The sequence below is a fragment of the Melopsittacus undulatus genome, chromosome 1 (assembly GCF_012275295.1).
Source record: "Melopsittacus undulatus isolate bMelUnd1 chromosome 1, bMelUnd1.mat.Z, whole genome shotgun sequence".
NCBI classification, from domain to species: Eukaryota; Metazoa; Chordata; class Aves; order Psittaciformes; family Psittaculidae; genus Melopsittacus; species Melopsittacus undulatus.
This window is the reverse complement of record NC_047527.1, coordinates 138607117-138623250: the sequence shown is the minus strand read 5'-3', so window position 1 is coordinate 138623250 and position 16134 is coordinate 138607117. Positions and strand designations below refer to the sequence as shown.

General features: G+C 39.2%; 1 protein-coding gene across 1 annotated transcript in view; it reads left to right on the top strand.

Annotated features, from left to right (window-relative positions):
• CREB5 (cAMP responsive element binding protein 5) overlaps nt 1-16134 on the top strand; it is a 209781-nt gene that overhangs the window by 25909 nt on the left and 167738 nt on the right. The window contains exon 4 of the mRNA XM_031044999.2: nt 15463-15635. Within this exon, the coding sequence (XP_030900859.1) occupies nt 15463-15635 (173 nt within the window). The remainder of the gene's footprint in view (nt 1-15462; nt 15636-16134) is intronic.

Below are 16134 nucleotides of genomic sequence, written 5' to 3'. Positions count from 1 at the left end.
CAATGTAGCAAAATAAATAATTGAATGTAGGTTATGATTATGGCAATTACTTTTATAACGTGAGGGATTATACCATAACTATTATATTGCCAAGAAGATTAAATTACTAACCTAATACCACAGCATATTTTTCAAGAAAATAAAAAAACCCTCTGCTTGTTCCAGAGTTGATGCCCTCAAGGACTAGCAATATGGTGTGAAAGCGCTGAGCACCTAAAGAAACTCAAGTGCTATCTGTACAGAATTGTTTGGGTCACATCCCTGTCACTTCAGCTTCCATGAGCTGTGCCAGACAGACACCCTCTCCCTTCTTGGGATGTAAAGCGATGTGGTACTCTGGTAATTTTAAGTGCTTCTTCTCTCTCCTGTCAAGCAGATGAGCCTCTGCCAGTAATAATTAAAAAAAGAAATAAAATAAAAAAAAATAAAGGGATAACCAGAAGTTATACTTTCAATGGAGAAATTCTAAAAATGTCACACAGGGACCAAATCTGCTCATGTAAACCCACTCAACTGATTGGAAAGCTTAAGCTTAATATTTTCATACTATGTTCTTCTTTTACTGAATAGTCTGAAAATGTTTAATAGAGGCTATCTGTATGTAAACTGAGGTAATCTTAGGTCACCTCTGGTATGAGGTCAGTTTTGCTGCAGTTGTTGAAATTTGCAGTGTGATTTGCCCACCCCATTCATAGCAAAGTCATATACGGAACTTTGTCGTTATAGGTAGGAGAGATAAAACCTTGTATAGACTGTTCATGGTAGGAGTATGAACTAAGTTAATTGTGCAGGAAGAGCAGTTTCCTTTTGTTCATCAACTGGAAAAAGAGTAAACAAATTAAATTTTGGAGACTTCAGACATACTTGTTGATCATAGCCAGGACATTAACTGGCTTCATGGACGAGCCAGTTCTGATTCTGAAGTGAAATGTAGGTGAGCAATATAATTCTGTAAATAATATTTATTAATTTTTGTATGCTATGTACTCAGTGATATCTTAAGCAGTTGATTTCATTTTTGTTGTATGTACATTTAAGTCTTCTCACACAGTTGTGCCTTTTGAAAATACCTGTTATCACACAAAGCTATTTGATACATTTGGAAAGACTGGACATGCACTTGTAAATCCGCCTTTTCTTCCTTTTCTAGTGAAGAACTGCGGAACAAATTGAAGTCAAACAAGAGTATGTTACTGTTGTTTTTGATAGGATAAGAAACTTCTGAATGGCAGACTATACCTTATTTTATTTTTAATTAATTTCCTCTGAGTCTGAGGAAAAAGTGAGTCTGAATTCATGTGGAATCTTTGACTTGTATGTTGCAGATCTGACTGGTGCCACACACCAACTCTTTGCCTCCATGACACAGACTCTTTTCTTCTTGACCTCGCTATTTGTTTAAATTTGAAAGAGTCACCTTAGGCTAAGGTACTCTCAGTTTCCTTCTGGGATTGAGAGCACTGGGCACTGTTAAGAGGTTACTATTGAAAGCTGGTTTCATAATTTCCTTGTGAAATTTTCCTAGCCTGACTTTCCTAGCCAAACTGGCTAACAAGGTTATGCCTCAATTTGCTAACAACAGAGTGTCCTTTTGTCAGATGAGGGTATCTTTCCATTCCCTCCCTTGTCTTATATCACTTTCAGACACTGTCGCTACATTCCCAGTGAAACATCCTGTATTAATCTCCTCCAAGGGTTCTTTAGTTTTGTCCCTGGTGCATTAGTTTGTCACTAGTAGGAATAGCTGCACAAGGAATCAGCTTATTTTCTTATGTCTCCTATGCCCAAGGCATCTTATTAAGTCTTTGGTTGCTGCTTGCTTTTAGAAAGAAGGTCCGTGTGGGTTTATTGCACATCTGCCAGTAGTTTGTAAAATACTAGATCCTCATAGTGACATATGTGCCCACCAGGCAAGTGTTACCTTTCACAGCCTGCGCAGGGGTAATCATAACCCATAGAAAGGGGCCGACCAGATGCATGAGGGCCATACCTCAGGCTGTCACAGGAGTTTCACCAGTTCTTGCTCTTTGCTGGCTTTCTTGACCTCTGTGCATCATGTGTTTAAGCACCTTCTTAAAAGTCAGACCATGGCTCAGGGCATTAACTGCAGGCGGTAGCGCAACATGATCTGCTGGAAATTGTAAAGTCAGCGACACAGATTTGTGTGGACTTCTGTGTGTGCCCTTTCACTGTTAATAGGTAATAAACCACTAACATTTCAGTGTGATGGGGGGTTTCTGGTGTGACCCTGTGTTTAACTGCCGTAAATACACAGGTGTAAAATTTTTGGAGTTATGTGTGAAGTACTGGAATACCACCTAGAGATACTGGTATGTTCACAAGGTTTTACAGTAAAGCTTGGGTGGTTTTCTTGATGATGCTGATGCTGGAGCATAAACTCTATTAAATATTAACTTTTTTTCTTTCTTTTCTACAAACTGAAGACCATCTCATAAGCCACGTTCTTGAGTTGATCTTGTTTTCCTGCTGACCTGGAACTTCCCCATGTTTTTAGCACTTTGAAAACTTCCTGCATTTTTATGTCAGTTTCTCCATCAGTTGATGTTGAAATCAGTTTCAAAACTACAGCCAGAGCTTTTGTTTGCCAAAATATTTAGCTTTTAGTTTAGCCTGCCCTTAGATGAACACATCTGAGTTCATGTAGCCTAACAAGTTAGCTTCTTTTTTATCTCCTCTGACATGAAACTAGCCATGCTAATACTCTTAGCTTGCCCTAAATATTACGGAGGGAGGAAGAAAAGCATGTAATGGTCATTATCGTGGTTTACTTGATGGACAGTAGTTTATTACAAACTGCTGTGGCTCAATACTCAATTGTTTTTGATACTCTGCTTATCATATCTCAACTGCAAGATGTTAGGGAAGCTTCTGATCTTTTCAGCAGCTGGAAGAGCCATGTCTCATTATGAGTTTTTTCATTATACAGTATGGACTGTAAACTGCTTGTATGAAGCATGCTATTTGCTACATGCTATTTCTGTAAAAGACCAATGTTTTGATCCTATATGTAAGTAATACTGTAGTAGTGCACATAACTCCTAAATTATGGGTCTTATTTTTACATTGAATCTTTTCAGCTGGATGATTTTTTGTTGCTTTAAAATAATAGGTACTTTTGTAATACATGAGTATAGCAGAGAAAACTATTGCAGTTCCTTTCTGTGATTTTTGTTTCTTGATATAGTGGCATGGCACTAGCATCTAACAAGCGAATACATTCCTGTGGTGTTTTCAAAAGCATATGAGAAACCATATGTTTTCATAGGAAAACAGCTGTTACTAAGCATATGCTTTCTTAGATAGAGTGACAGTTATTAAAGGGGCAAGGTAAGACCCCAGCTTGTCTTTTAAGTTGAATAAAGCTGGCAATAACTGTTGCTTTGAGTGCCGCTGCATGTAGATATTGCCATGTAGAATTGTAACTGGAAGGAAAGAGAGAGAGAGATTAACGTCCGTAGTCTGTAACTTGGAAGAGACAATATAAATCTCTGTCTTGCTTTGAGCTGTGAATGCCTCTGTAGGAGTTATAGTAACAGACAAATTAGCATAATGTAATTGGCTGGCAAGGTCAGCCCCTCTCCAGGAGCATTAGCAATGTTTACTGTAAGAAGAGACAGACCAAGTATTGTAGGGTAGTACACTGTCTGTCCTTTTTGAAGGAAGAATAATCATTTTGGACTCCCTACATCACAGACTCCTTACCATACCTTATTAAAATTCAGGCTATCATATTTCTGCCTTAAAGCAAATCAGCTAAAAGAACAACAAAGAATATTCTCTGCTATCACACAAATCTTTATTCAAATTTTTTTGCTTTCAAGCCTATTTAGTTTACATCTAGTTTATACATCTCTCTCCCTGTCTCTCCCTTTTCCGTCTCCCTGTCTCTCCCTTTTCCGTCTCCCTGTCTCTCCCTTTTCCGTCTCCCTGTCTCTCCCTTTTCCGTCTCCCTGTCTCTCCCTTTTCCGTCTCCCTGTCTCTCCCTTTTCCATCTCTCTCTTTCTTCCCTTTCCTTTTCTCTGCTGAATTGCTTTTCTAAGAACGCTAAATACACATACTCATCACTGCCAATACCCACTAAATCTGTGAGAATTAAAATTTCTGGTCTTACTACATGGGACACAATTAGTAATTCCAGACAAACTCATCAGCTTCCTTGTTTGGATCTTCTAAAAGTGTGAAATTTTGGACAAAATTTTGGGCCAGCTCTAGCAATCCAGACTTGCTGTGTTTAGTTCTGCAAACCTTTTCACGGAAATCTGAGGTGGTGTCCCACCTTTTGAAGGACACCTTGCCCTAGGTTCAAACAGCACTGGTGTTCAGCCTTTGATCTCAAATCTGACAATCTGTGCCAAGTATTTGAAATGAGTTCAAGCATTCAGTTACTTGATGTTTGAGAAGTGGCTTTCAGAATATCACACAGGCATTGCACTGCCTTTTCCTATATATCACCAGGAATACTGAAGGTTATGCTATTTAACAGCTATCTTCAGCTTAAGTCTTTAAAATGCTGTTTAAGACCAGCTGTTGCTACTGTAACTTTCCTAGAGAACTGGCAGACAGGCTAAAACATGCACAGAATCACCTTCAGAGCACTGTCTTATTAGAAAACCTATTTCCTTGTGCTTAGACAGTGTGATCTAGTGGATTTCCGAAACACAGTCTGTTCTGTGATCATTTTCTGGTGAAGGAAAAGCAGGCAGCAATACCTGGACTCCACAACAGCTGTATTTTTTGAGTGTTGCGAAATGATTATAGCTTCCAACCTAACTGTAAGTTAGGTGGGTTTAAAAAGAGCAGTGTTGTTACTGCATTCAAGAGTAGTATGTTCTCCTTTAATGCTGATACCCTATTAGCTGCTTTTGAGAGCACAACTGTGGTGCTGTTTGTGACAGGCTGGCATTCCCCATCTTATCCTCTGTCCCTCAGCCTTCTGGTATCAAGCCGCTTTGGTTGTAGTCATCCCACTGACATCCACTTTCTGGGCAAAAGCTGCTGTGTGCAGATGAGCACTGAGAATAACTGTTCTCCATGTGCAGCTAGGTTGCTCCTCAAGGATGCCTGCCTGCCTTGTTGCATTAATGGCTCGGCTGTGGGTGTTTAGTCTGGAGAACACAAGGGTCAGCAGGGACCTTATCACTCTTTACAACTACTGAGAAGAGTGGGGATCAGTTTCTTCTCTCAAGTAACAAGTGACAGGACAAGAGGTAACGGCCTCAAGCTGCACCAGGGGAGGTTTAGACTTGATATCAGCAAAAATTCCTTCACAGAGAGGGCAGTCAGGTGTTGAAACAGGCTGCCCAGAGAAATGGCGGAATCACTGTCAGTGGAAGTGCTGAAAAACCATGTAGATGACGCCCTTAGTGACATGGTTTGGTGGTAGTCTTGGCAGTCCTGGGGTAAAGTTTGGACTTGATGATCTGAAAGGTCTTTTCCAACATAGTTGATTCTGTGATCTTGATTATTATGATCTCTTGTCATTTCTGTGAGATTGAAATTCAAATGCATGCTACTCTGAAGCCCCATGAGATATTTCTCTTACCTAAGAGACTCCTCTGCTCTGTCACTGCTATATTACCTTCCTAGGTATACTGTGTTGTCTCCAAAAGCTATTCTCTTGTCAGTTCCCAGCACTCTGTAGTTGTTGAAGGTACTCATCCTATTTTGGATGGAAAGTAGAAGAATTCAAAATAATTTGCTCCAAGTCATGCAGTGTGGAAAAGGATGGCTGTGCAGTTCCTTGTATGTCTGACCTGCAGAACACCTTTGGAGTCCAAGTAGTTATATTTCTGACCTTTTCTGCTTTCCCAGTCCTGGGAAACTCTATGTCCCAACTTCACACCAGCTTGCTTACTTCATTTTCTGTTAACAGTAGCTTTTCTTCCAATGATCCCCAGCAAGCTGTTCTTCAAGACCAAAGTCAGGCCTTCATCAATGGATGGTCAATTCTGTTTTTTTTTTTTTTTTTTTTTTTTTTGCAGGGGGAACACTATTGGTTTCTTTTTCTTCCAAGCATGTTTGTTCTCCTAGTCTTGATAGTGTTATTTCCTGCCTGTCTTCCACTTGCTGAAATCTGCTGAAAGGCAGAGATGGATAAGGGCAGAATCTTTGAGGATCTGGAGAATATTTTCTTGTAATACCTCTTTGTAGCTTCTGCTGTACTCACTGGAAGTGAACTTTTGTTAGCTAGAAGTATTTAAGCTTTTTTACCTTGTATGCAGACAGTCTGTTTGCCTTCTAAACCTTAATGTTTTAAACTCTATGGCTACAAGATTATTAATTTTGTCTGAATGCTTCCAGCTGATGAACCTAATTCTCCAAGTTCTTTCAGTCCAAGATCTAGACTAACCTAGCCCTCCTCTCCCAAAACATCAACCTATGGTTGACTGAAACAAGTGTGAATGCTGTGAAACTGCATGCTTACCTTTGTGATTACTTCCCAGGAAGTCTGGTGAATTAATTTGATGCCAGCCTGATGCTTTGGTATGCTTCCATGTATGATCTTCGCTGACCAAAACTGTTTTCCTACCAGTTCAGTTGTCAACTCGCTCCATTGATTTGACCTATGATCCCTTGTATGTAGCAAATGGTATGCTTGGGTGCTTTCTGAGATCACGGCTGGCCTTGACTCCTCAATAGTTCCCAGCATTTTGTTTTAGTCCCCATGTACTGCTAGCCAGCCTGGCCCAACATTGTTGTAGTTAGTTGGGGTTAAAAGAATATTTAGGAAATGCATTTTATTACCAGGGTAGCAGCATTTCCACTTGACTTCTTAGCAGAAAAGTTAAGCCTTCTGGTTTTCTGCTTGAAACTGCCTGAATGGAAAATCACTGGCTGTTTTGTTGCTACCATCTATGCTCTCCTTTACCAACTGCTCTGTCTAAAAAATGTTCTGGTTGTTGAATGTGGTCAAGCAGCCATTGCTGTAACTCATGCATGATGCCAATAACTTATGCCAGTGAAATCAATGATGAGAATTTCAAAGAAGCTTTAAATAAGATAAAACAAATTTAAGTGCCAAAGCGCTGTCTCTGTGAGTTTGCTATTAACAGATTACAAATGGTTTGCATAATGTTGAAAAGCCCAGTGCTTCAGTTAGCAGTATCAAAGGCTTGTTTAAAGCAGTTCCTGGAGGATTGCCGCCCTCTCTCCCCAGCTTTCTGTTTCATGATGGATAAAAACAAAACTCTTTACAATAAAGAAAGGAAAGCCAGGTTTTCAACTACCCTATGACTGGCCTCCAGATCTGGCAGCTGCTTTTGGGTGTCTAATTGCTTGTCCTGCAAAAGTTGACATGCACCTACTTTGAGAAGGTTCCCTGAGTACCCACTTTGTACATGCATTCTGTCTGACTTGCTGAAATGAAATGATAGTGTTGGAAAAAAAATCAGAGTAGAGCTTACAATTCTATATTTTTTGTTTGCATTTGTTTTTTTAATAAAGTTTTCTGGTTTTATGAATTCATTGATAAATATTAGATGCAGAGAAACAGTGCAAAATAATGGCTAAGATACTGGCCTGCGAGAAAAAAAACCCTTCCATTGAGTCTTGATTTTTGGCTACACAAATCACTTTCTCTCTTTTAATTCCTTTCCCTTTCCTTGCTTTGTCTTCAGACTCTAAGGCTTGTGGGCAAGTGTAGTCCATCAATGTGTCCATACAGATTTTAGCACAATAAGGCCTTGATTTCAACTGAGGCCTCTAGGAATTACACCTAGTAAGTATACTGGCAAATCTCTTTTCTTCCTTTTCAAGTTTCTTACTAGCACTTCTCCATTTGGAATTCGTGGCAAGCTCCCTTGTTTACAGCAATCTAATGGGACCATAATTGGGTCCCCAAGATAACATTACAGATATAAGCCAGTTTTTCCTTAGACAAAGTTCTATGGAGAATGTATTTTCTGACAAACATGCTTTTTATAAAAGGGTTTGTTGTTTTGTGTTTATTGGTGTTCCATCTGCTCTAGAGAATACACTTGAGAAAAACTAGCTCCAGCATGGCATATAATGTTTCATTAGCAGGCATAACCTTGTTTATTTGCTTTTTTAAATTGTATTTAGAAAAGGAAATCAGTTTGCACCATTGACATGCTGCCAGGTTCCTGTTTATAAATGTCACAATAGGCAACTTGGAAGAAATGAAAAAGTCAGTTTATGGCTTTTGCATAAAGTACGACAGAACTGGGTAGAGGCAGGCAGCCGATTGTGTTCCCCCTGTTTTGCAGCCTCCCAATTAGCAAGACGTAGTGTGGCATTAGGACTGCAGAACACCCTGAGTGACCCCAACTGGGTTATGCACACTCAATGTTACTGACATTTCTCTGAACAGAAGAGGCTCTTTGTGCTGTTTCTTATATGGCTATCTTGGGCAAGTAATTGTGTATGAAACAAGCAACCCTGAGGAAAATGGGAGATATCTATAGGAAACTTCAGGACATAAGCATAAGCATGCAATCTGATGTCATCTTTTCCAGTAGAAAAGCTATTTCCTTTCAAACTCTGGTGAGACCAGTCTCACAAAATTTTCTTTTGCCTTAAAATACGTTCTGTGCATCTCCTTTATGTCACTTTTTTCCTTTCCCCTAGTAAATGGTTTATCGTGGGTACATCTGGTACCATATATTACTTACTGTGTATTTAAAGAAGGCTTCATGTGTCAAAAGCATAGTCTGAACAGACATACAGAAAAGGGCATAAGGAGGGTAGTGGGGGAAGAGGGGAGGGAATCGTGGAAGACAAGGGTCATCTTTCAGTATTCATGTCTACTGGTAATTAGAGGGCACCACTGAACGTCTGTAATTAGATCATGTCACAAAAATTGAGATAAAAGACCAAAATTTCTAAATCTCTTGCATTTCATTCATAGTATCGGAGAAGTCGGAGCATTTACTTACACCAGCACTCAAAGTGGAAGACAGGCAGGGAGGCTTAACTTGCCCCTGGAGGAGGTTCATATGCAGTTTCCCCAGAAGATGGGAGGAAAAGTCCAGGGAAGATGACTGTGCACTCTGGGTAACCAAGGGGTAGAGGCCAGGTGGAAGCATGTCAAAGTGCCTGTGTTGTGAAGATTTTGTGCAGGACTATCACCCTTGAGGCAGTGGTCTTAAGAGGATTAGTAGGGCTTAAATAGGCTCTTGGGACTTTGAGTTATAGTAGTGACTGCTGCGGCCTTGAGATGGCTTATAGTTGGCTTAGCACTTCATATGTCTCTCCTGTGTCTTGTGCCATGCTTCTTAGCAGTAGTGTGTTGTTTGCTGGAGATTAACGGACTTGAGGTTTCATTTGCATCACTCAGTGTATCTCGGACAGTCTTTCTGATAACACGGTAACAACTACTGACAGAAAACAGGATAAAAAGATTGATGAGGTGTTTTCTTTTTGTTTGTGCCTCCTCGGGATCAACCAGCATGTCTACATATAAGAATAATTAATCCTAACTGAAAACAAAAGGAAATTTCTCTGCATGTTTCAGCATAGATATTTAGGATAAAATTTTGCAAAGCTCCTCCCAGCCCCACTGCACAAGTCTTATCTTTTAATTAACAGTAATTATTCACTAGGGCTCCAGAAGACTGAAGACATTTTAATAAAAGGACCGGGGCTACTGAGGCCCATAGATACCTTCAGAAATGTTATCTTTTTGTCAAGAAATTCAGAAATTCTAGACACGGTGCTCTGAAACAATATTTGGGTGGTGGTTAAACTCTGGTCTGTGAACTGCTGGTGGTCGCAAAGCTGTGGTAAGTCATCTGCAGCTGGTCTGTGGAACCATCTTGCCTTAATTACACAATTTATGATAAGAGCACAGAGTGCTCTGTGAGAAATTCAGAGGGCTGACAGAGGTCTGTGATCCAAAAAATTGGAAACCAGTGGTCGAGACTGATAAGTACAGATTCAAAGCTTTATGATTTCGGAGAGAGCAGTGTTTCCCTTCTTCTCCCATCTGCCTATCATTACTTGTCATTTTTGAGTAAGGAGTTTAATGTTTCTTTATGTTTCTACCCCTAAGGAGATCAGGTTGATAACATTTGATTGAGCAGTGGTGCCCAGGGTTCAAGAAGTCAGATATACCACTTCTGGCCTTTGAGTCTCCAGCACTGTGTGCATAGCCAGCTGTGTCCAGTTCAGCAGTAGATGTTAGATAGGCCTTGGGGGCCAGGAAGAGTCCTTCTGCATTCTGGGATATATCATGCCTGCTGGTATTTTTTTTTCTAATGTGCCCTTTTTATTAAGTAGCTGTTAAGTGAATATTTGCCTTTCTTTGAAATGTTTTGAGGAATAGATCCTTTGGCATCAGTTCTGTATTTTTATGTGTCAACCTTGTAAGTGACTTCATGTCTCTCGCCAAGTAAGGGAGTTAAATAGATTTTAACAGTCTGCAATAAGAACTTTCTAGTGCTTTGTCCCTCTACTTAATATTACTACACAGCATTTTCCAGCAATTCTTTTCTGTGTCCTTTTATCTGCTTTAGTGCTTTTTCTCATTCAAGCTATACAGATGTTATAGTTTAAAAAAAGTATTGCATTTCAGTCTCTTCCAAGTTTACACTCTCCCATCTTTCATATAATGGAACTTTTTCCTTTTTGTTTTTAAATTAGAATCTTCCTAATAGGCTTTCCTTTTCCTGTAATCCTTCAACTGTATTAGTTCATTTTTTATCTCCATATTCTTCCCTAGTTCCTTTGGTGTGTTTGCTTGCCTTGAGTAGACAGCAAGCCTAGTTCTGTGCTTATGGAAGTTTAGATGCTGCATGCTACTAACAGTTGTGATGTGCTGGTGTGAGTATGTTTTCCTTTGATCTGAATAATGAGCTAATAAATGAATTGGTGCTGTTTCTCAGGAGATTTGACAACTTCGATTTTACAGCGATCATTTTTTTTCTGTTTGGAGAGAATCCATAGAGGTTCACTAATTTTGATGGAGAATGTAATAATCAAAATAATTTTGAAACTTTGCATTATTTGACACATTTAGTCTATAATTTTCTTTACAACAGTGTCTTTCAATGTTTTAAGCCAGCAGGTTCTTTGGTTGTGTAAGCATCACATGCAGTTGGTGATATAATGATCTCCATAATCAGGCAAGATGCTATTGTACACTACTTAAATGTGCACACGTAGCTGCTATGCATTGTTGGTTGCCCTGAATACTCTGTGTCTGTAGAGCCTTCTAGAAGACTTCAGGTTAGAAACACATGTTTTCTTTCCTCATAAATTATAAAATGCCTGAAAGTGGGGAAGCTTAGAATATTTATCCTTGTTAAAAATACAGTGAGAGGCCAAGCTGTAGCAATTTTTCTTTATTTGTTGCCTTTTTCTCTTTTAAATTATTTGAAAAATATGCAAAGCTGCTGTTTGAGAAAATAGCTACATATTTTTGGTTGTTTTTTATTTTTTTTTTCCCCATAAAACAGAAAAAATGCCAGAAAGTGCTTTAGTCTTTGTTTAGATGGGTTGGATTTTCATTTTTCATGCCAAATGCCTTCTTACCTTAGAACTTATACAATAGCCTGCAAAACGTATTTATGTACAATTGGATATAGGTGGCAGCTCTAGTGATCTAAAAGCTCTCTCAGAACAGTCCTGAATGAATTTTCAGTTTGTACAAAACTGGTATTTGTAATTTTCATTAAACCTCACAGTTAAGAAGGAATAGTGGAAAAAAAAAATAGGCTGGCTTTGGTTCAGAAACCTGCTATTATAGTCTAAAGCCACAAACAAACTCTGCTTGAAACTCAGGAGATTACAATGATTCGGAAAAGATGGCTCCATCTTCTTCATCCTTTGCCTTCAGTTGATGGAGATACGTGATACAGGTGGTTCTCTGTGACATGGATGGGTGTTTCTCTGGAAGAACCAAGCTTTAATGGAAATGGTGACTGCCTAGAGTCATGGGGTGTATTTCGCCTGTGTCTGTGGAGCCGTCATTTCTCTGCTGTGCTTGCCAACAGGGTGTGTGTTCTTGTGATGTGTAATCCTCTCCACCAGAACATGGAAGCATGACTTAAAGAAGTTTTTACCCTTTATAAAAAAAAGTGTGCTGCCTATCCAAAGCTAAATGGTTGCATGTGGGAGAAAAATGCTCAAATGTTTTCTTGAAGCTGAAATGCAGAATACAGTGTAACTGGGGAGAAGTCAAGCTGATGATGATCTATTCCCTTTCCTCTTGCAGCTGGAAAGGTTGAGAATGTGCATGTTGATTTAAAAGAGGGTTGTGGATATAGCTTGTTGTTTTTTGTTTTATTTGTATGAATGTTAAATACTGCTGGAAAGTACAGTATGAGCACATGGGCAAGGCAAACATTTCTACAAAAGCTTTTTAGTGTTATAATCCTTCTTTCTGCTTTGGTGGGAGTGACTGGGAACTTTGAGCATGAAACTTAATCTTAGAGGAAATAAATTCCTCTTAATTTATTGGATCTTATTTAAGATCCATTAAATTAATTTTAAGGACAGGCAATGTTTTTCATGTCTCTACAGCTCGTGGTATGCAGGTGGCTTGTTCCCTGTGTGAACATTTAGGTTCAGTTTAATAAAATTAATAATAATAATAAGCTCATATGGCTTCTTCTAATGCTGAAGGACAGCTGTGAAGATCTCTGAGAAGACTGTGTCATACTCTTCTTGGAGTATGGATGGGTCTTGGAGTGCTAAAAGCAGGAGAGCTCTACCCACATCACTCCTGTTGATGACTTCTCTGAGTTGGAGTGCAGGGAGCTCCCCATCTAGTATCAGTTAATCATTGTCTCAAGAGCTGGAGGAGAATGAAAAGGCAAGTCAAAGTGAGATATTCCTCTTGGATCCTTGATGAAAGAGCGTGCGGAACTCCTTAAAAGTAGAGCTGGAAGCAGCCTAGCCAACTAACAATTCAACTATAAATTAGGCCAATGTTGCCCAATTTGTCCTGCTCCTATAAGGGCCCAAAGTCGAGTCTGCAAGGAGGTCATTAATATCCTATCCAGATCCATTCAGAATCAGGTGCAGAGCTCAACACAACAAGGCTGTTTTAGGACTTCTGAAGACTGTCTGCATGACACATACAACGGGCCTAGTCTTGCTGTAATGGTGATTTAGAGTCATTCTGCATGTCATGATGCATATGATTAGATCAGATAGGCTTAGTGTCAGATCTATCGTGCATTACCTTCCTGCCATCTTTCAAAGCACACACATTTCCATTTAAGTATGAACTTGCTTGAACTTCTCTGTAAATTCACAAGCATCTCACCAATGTAAATTATTCTGAGATTGCCAAATCCCTTTCTTGTGAATTGAGAGTCATGCTGAGTTTGACATTTTGTTGGGAAATCATAGGCTTTTTCTTGGCAGCATAGTATAATGTTATAGTTTCTGCCCAACAACAGTGCTTGCATTACTGAGAAGAATGGACATGTGGATGCATTGACAGGTTTTCATTCTGGTTTTGCTTTCCATGTATCACATTCAGCCTACTTTCTGAAAAGATAGCTTATTGGAAACTATTAAAACTCTGAAACACTATTACAAGTTTATGCATGTAAGTGAACAATTACAGTGTCTTCTGTGCAAGAACAGTAACATCATAATTCATACAATGTGTACCTTAGAGAGGTCTGGGATTATAGGGGGAAAGGGAGAGAGAAAGAGAATAAAATTAAAATACTGAATCTAGGAGTACAAGAATCTGATATAAAATCTTTAAGTTCTACCTTGGCATGGCACAAAAAAAAATCCAGTCAAAATCTGGGCAATTGCTGGGGTACCACTAGTTTAAAGCTCATGATGGATTTACACCCTGTCCCTTCCCAGGCATTGTGAACTCAGGGCACCATTTACTTTTCCTTAAAGATCATCCTATATAGCAGATCAGTGTTCATAGCTCTTGGAAATCTGTGGTCTAGAGTCTGTAATTGGGATAAATTAATGAAAATCTATGAAAAATAAGTGAATACTGAACCTGATTCATATTATGTAAATTATTTACTTGAAGAGGAACTTGGAGCTGAGTCTTCATACTGGGTGTAACCATGTGGCTGTAGGTAAAATTATGCTGCTGCAGGCAGTACCTCTGTCTATCTGTTTAGGAAGACTGGAACAACTCCTGTAAAAGAAACAGAGAGATTCCTGTGTCCACAGTACCCTCAGAAATCATCCTAATACATAAGACTTGGGAGACAGGGGGGTGACAGCTAAGGCTTTCAATGTTAGGTCCTCTGATGATTGGTTCTTTTTCCATGATGTCATTTAAAGGGTTTATTCTTGTTCTGGTTCAGAATGCAATCTTCCTTTTAGGTCTGGGATTCAGTATATTGCCTACCTCTACTGTTCTCCACATTCAGTCAGAGCTCTGAGATTCCTTCCTCACCAGCTTTGTTTAACATTATTTTATGGTTTCTATGTGTTTTCTACACAAACTGGCTCATAAATTGGAATGCTAAATGAAATTTAATTTTAGTTTTCAATCCTGAGTACTGCAGTGGTCATGAAGATGCTTTGTGTGAGTCTTGGTGGCAAAGTGTGTATATAAAGGTGTGTTTTTTCCTTTTCCTTAGCCTAGCATGAGGTGACGATGTAAAGTTTCTTTTCCTCTTACTGCTAACAATCCACACATTAATGGCTGATAGGAAAAATAATGCTCTTGAGGTTACCATATTTTTCGTATGTTTACACTGTGGGTTATCTCTGGCTTGAGAGATTTGTTTGTTTTAAACATGGGCCAAGTCAAACCCTGTGGTTTAGCAGCAGTGTGTGTTGTGTGTGCAGGCATAACAGAAGTTTTATTCCATAGTTCCTTCCTTAGTAGTATCCTTATCTCTTGTGGCTTTTTCACTCTGTGCTTACGAGTTATCTGTAAACTCTTTTATTAAGAACTTTTTAAGGACTCCAAATTACCTGAGGCAAAGGTTATATATATGTGCAGATACAGTGCTTTTATTCTAGGCCTCTGGGATATTATTGCTCTGCAAAATATATGGAGGCTAATAGAAGTGGTTGTTTCATGACGTACCATGTACTGTGTGTTACTTTGGGACTATAAAACTTGATTTGCTTGTCAGTCTAAGCAGACTTAGTACACAGTAAACACCCATGTAGTAAATCAAGGTGCCCTGCACTTACCACAAAAGTAATTTTCAAACAAAATATATATCTTGTTCAGTTAGGAGAATATGTGCTAAGTATTCCCACTATAAATCATGAATCTGAATCACAGAAGAGTAATTAGTCAACTTGCGGGTATTTTTCCATTTATATTGCCTTGTAAGAGTAAACAGTTGCTTTTAATTTTTTTAAATAATTTTTTTTTATTACAAGTTCTATTGATTTGGGATTTACCAGGACCTGGTAACTTCCTATTGTTGATGCTTTCAGATTTCTAGTTGTACTCCTATAGAACAGAAAACCAAGATAAAGCATTTATCTTAATTTTCCTCCACCATCTCCCATTTTGCTTGTTTTCCACAGAATATCTCCATGCATAACACAGTTGGAGGGGCAATGGCAGGACCTGGATCTCACCAGCTGACAAACACAAGGATGCCAAATCATGACACCAGCGTTGTGATTCAACAGGCCATGCCATCTCCACAGTCCAGTTCGGTCATTACACAAGCACCTTCCACAAATCGACAGATTGGGTGAGTCCATTACCATGTTCTCATTTCTCCAGTTCTCTGGCTCCAGGAGCTGCATGGATTTGTTCTTGGGGTTCTTAAGGTTCAGTTGTATGCAGACCAGATGTTGTTCTCATGGCTTTTGAGTAGTTTGCTCTTGATCCTGCCAGCATGCACTAAGGACCCTTGCAATGTGTTGCAGGCTGTGGGGATATGGCCAGGTTACTAAACCTACTCTGAACCTTGTACTTCGATTCATAAAGGGCAGAGTGCTTTACTAGTCAGGAAGCCTTGCTTTCTTCATCCAGATTTTTGGTTTTATCTGCTTACATTTTAAGTTCATATTGTTTCTATGACTGCTCTGGTAAGAAAGATGGAGTATTTCTGAAGCTAATCCTTTCATTTCCTTCTATGTGCACAGTGGGATTGAGCTATCTCGTGCATACTCTGTTTAACTGAGGAATGCTGGAAGACAAAATAAAAAGACCATAAAGATAAATGGATTTTGTCACAGAGACCTCTG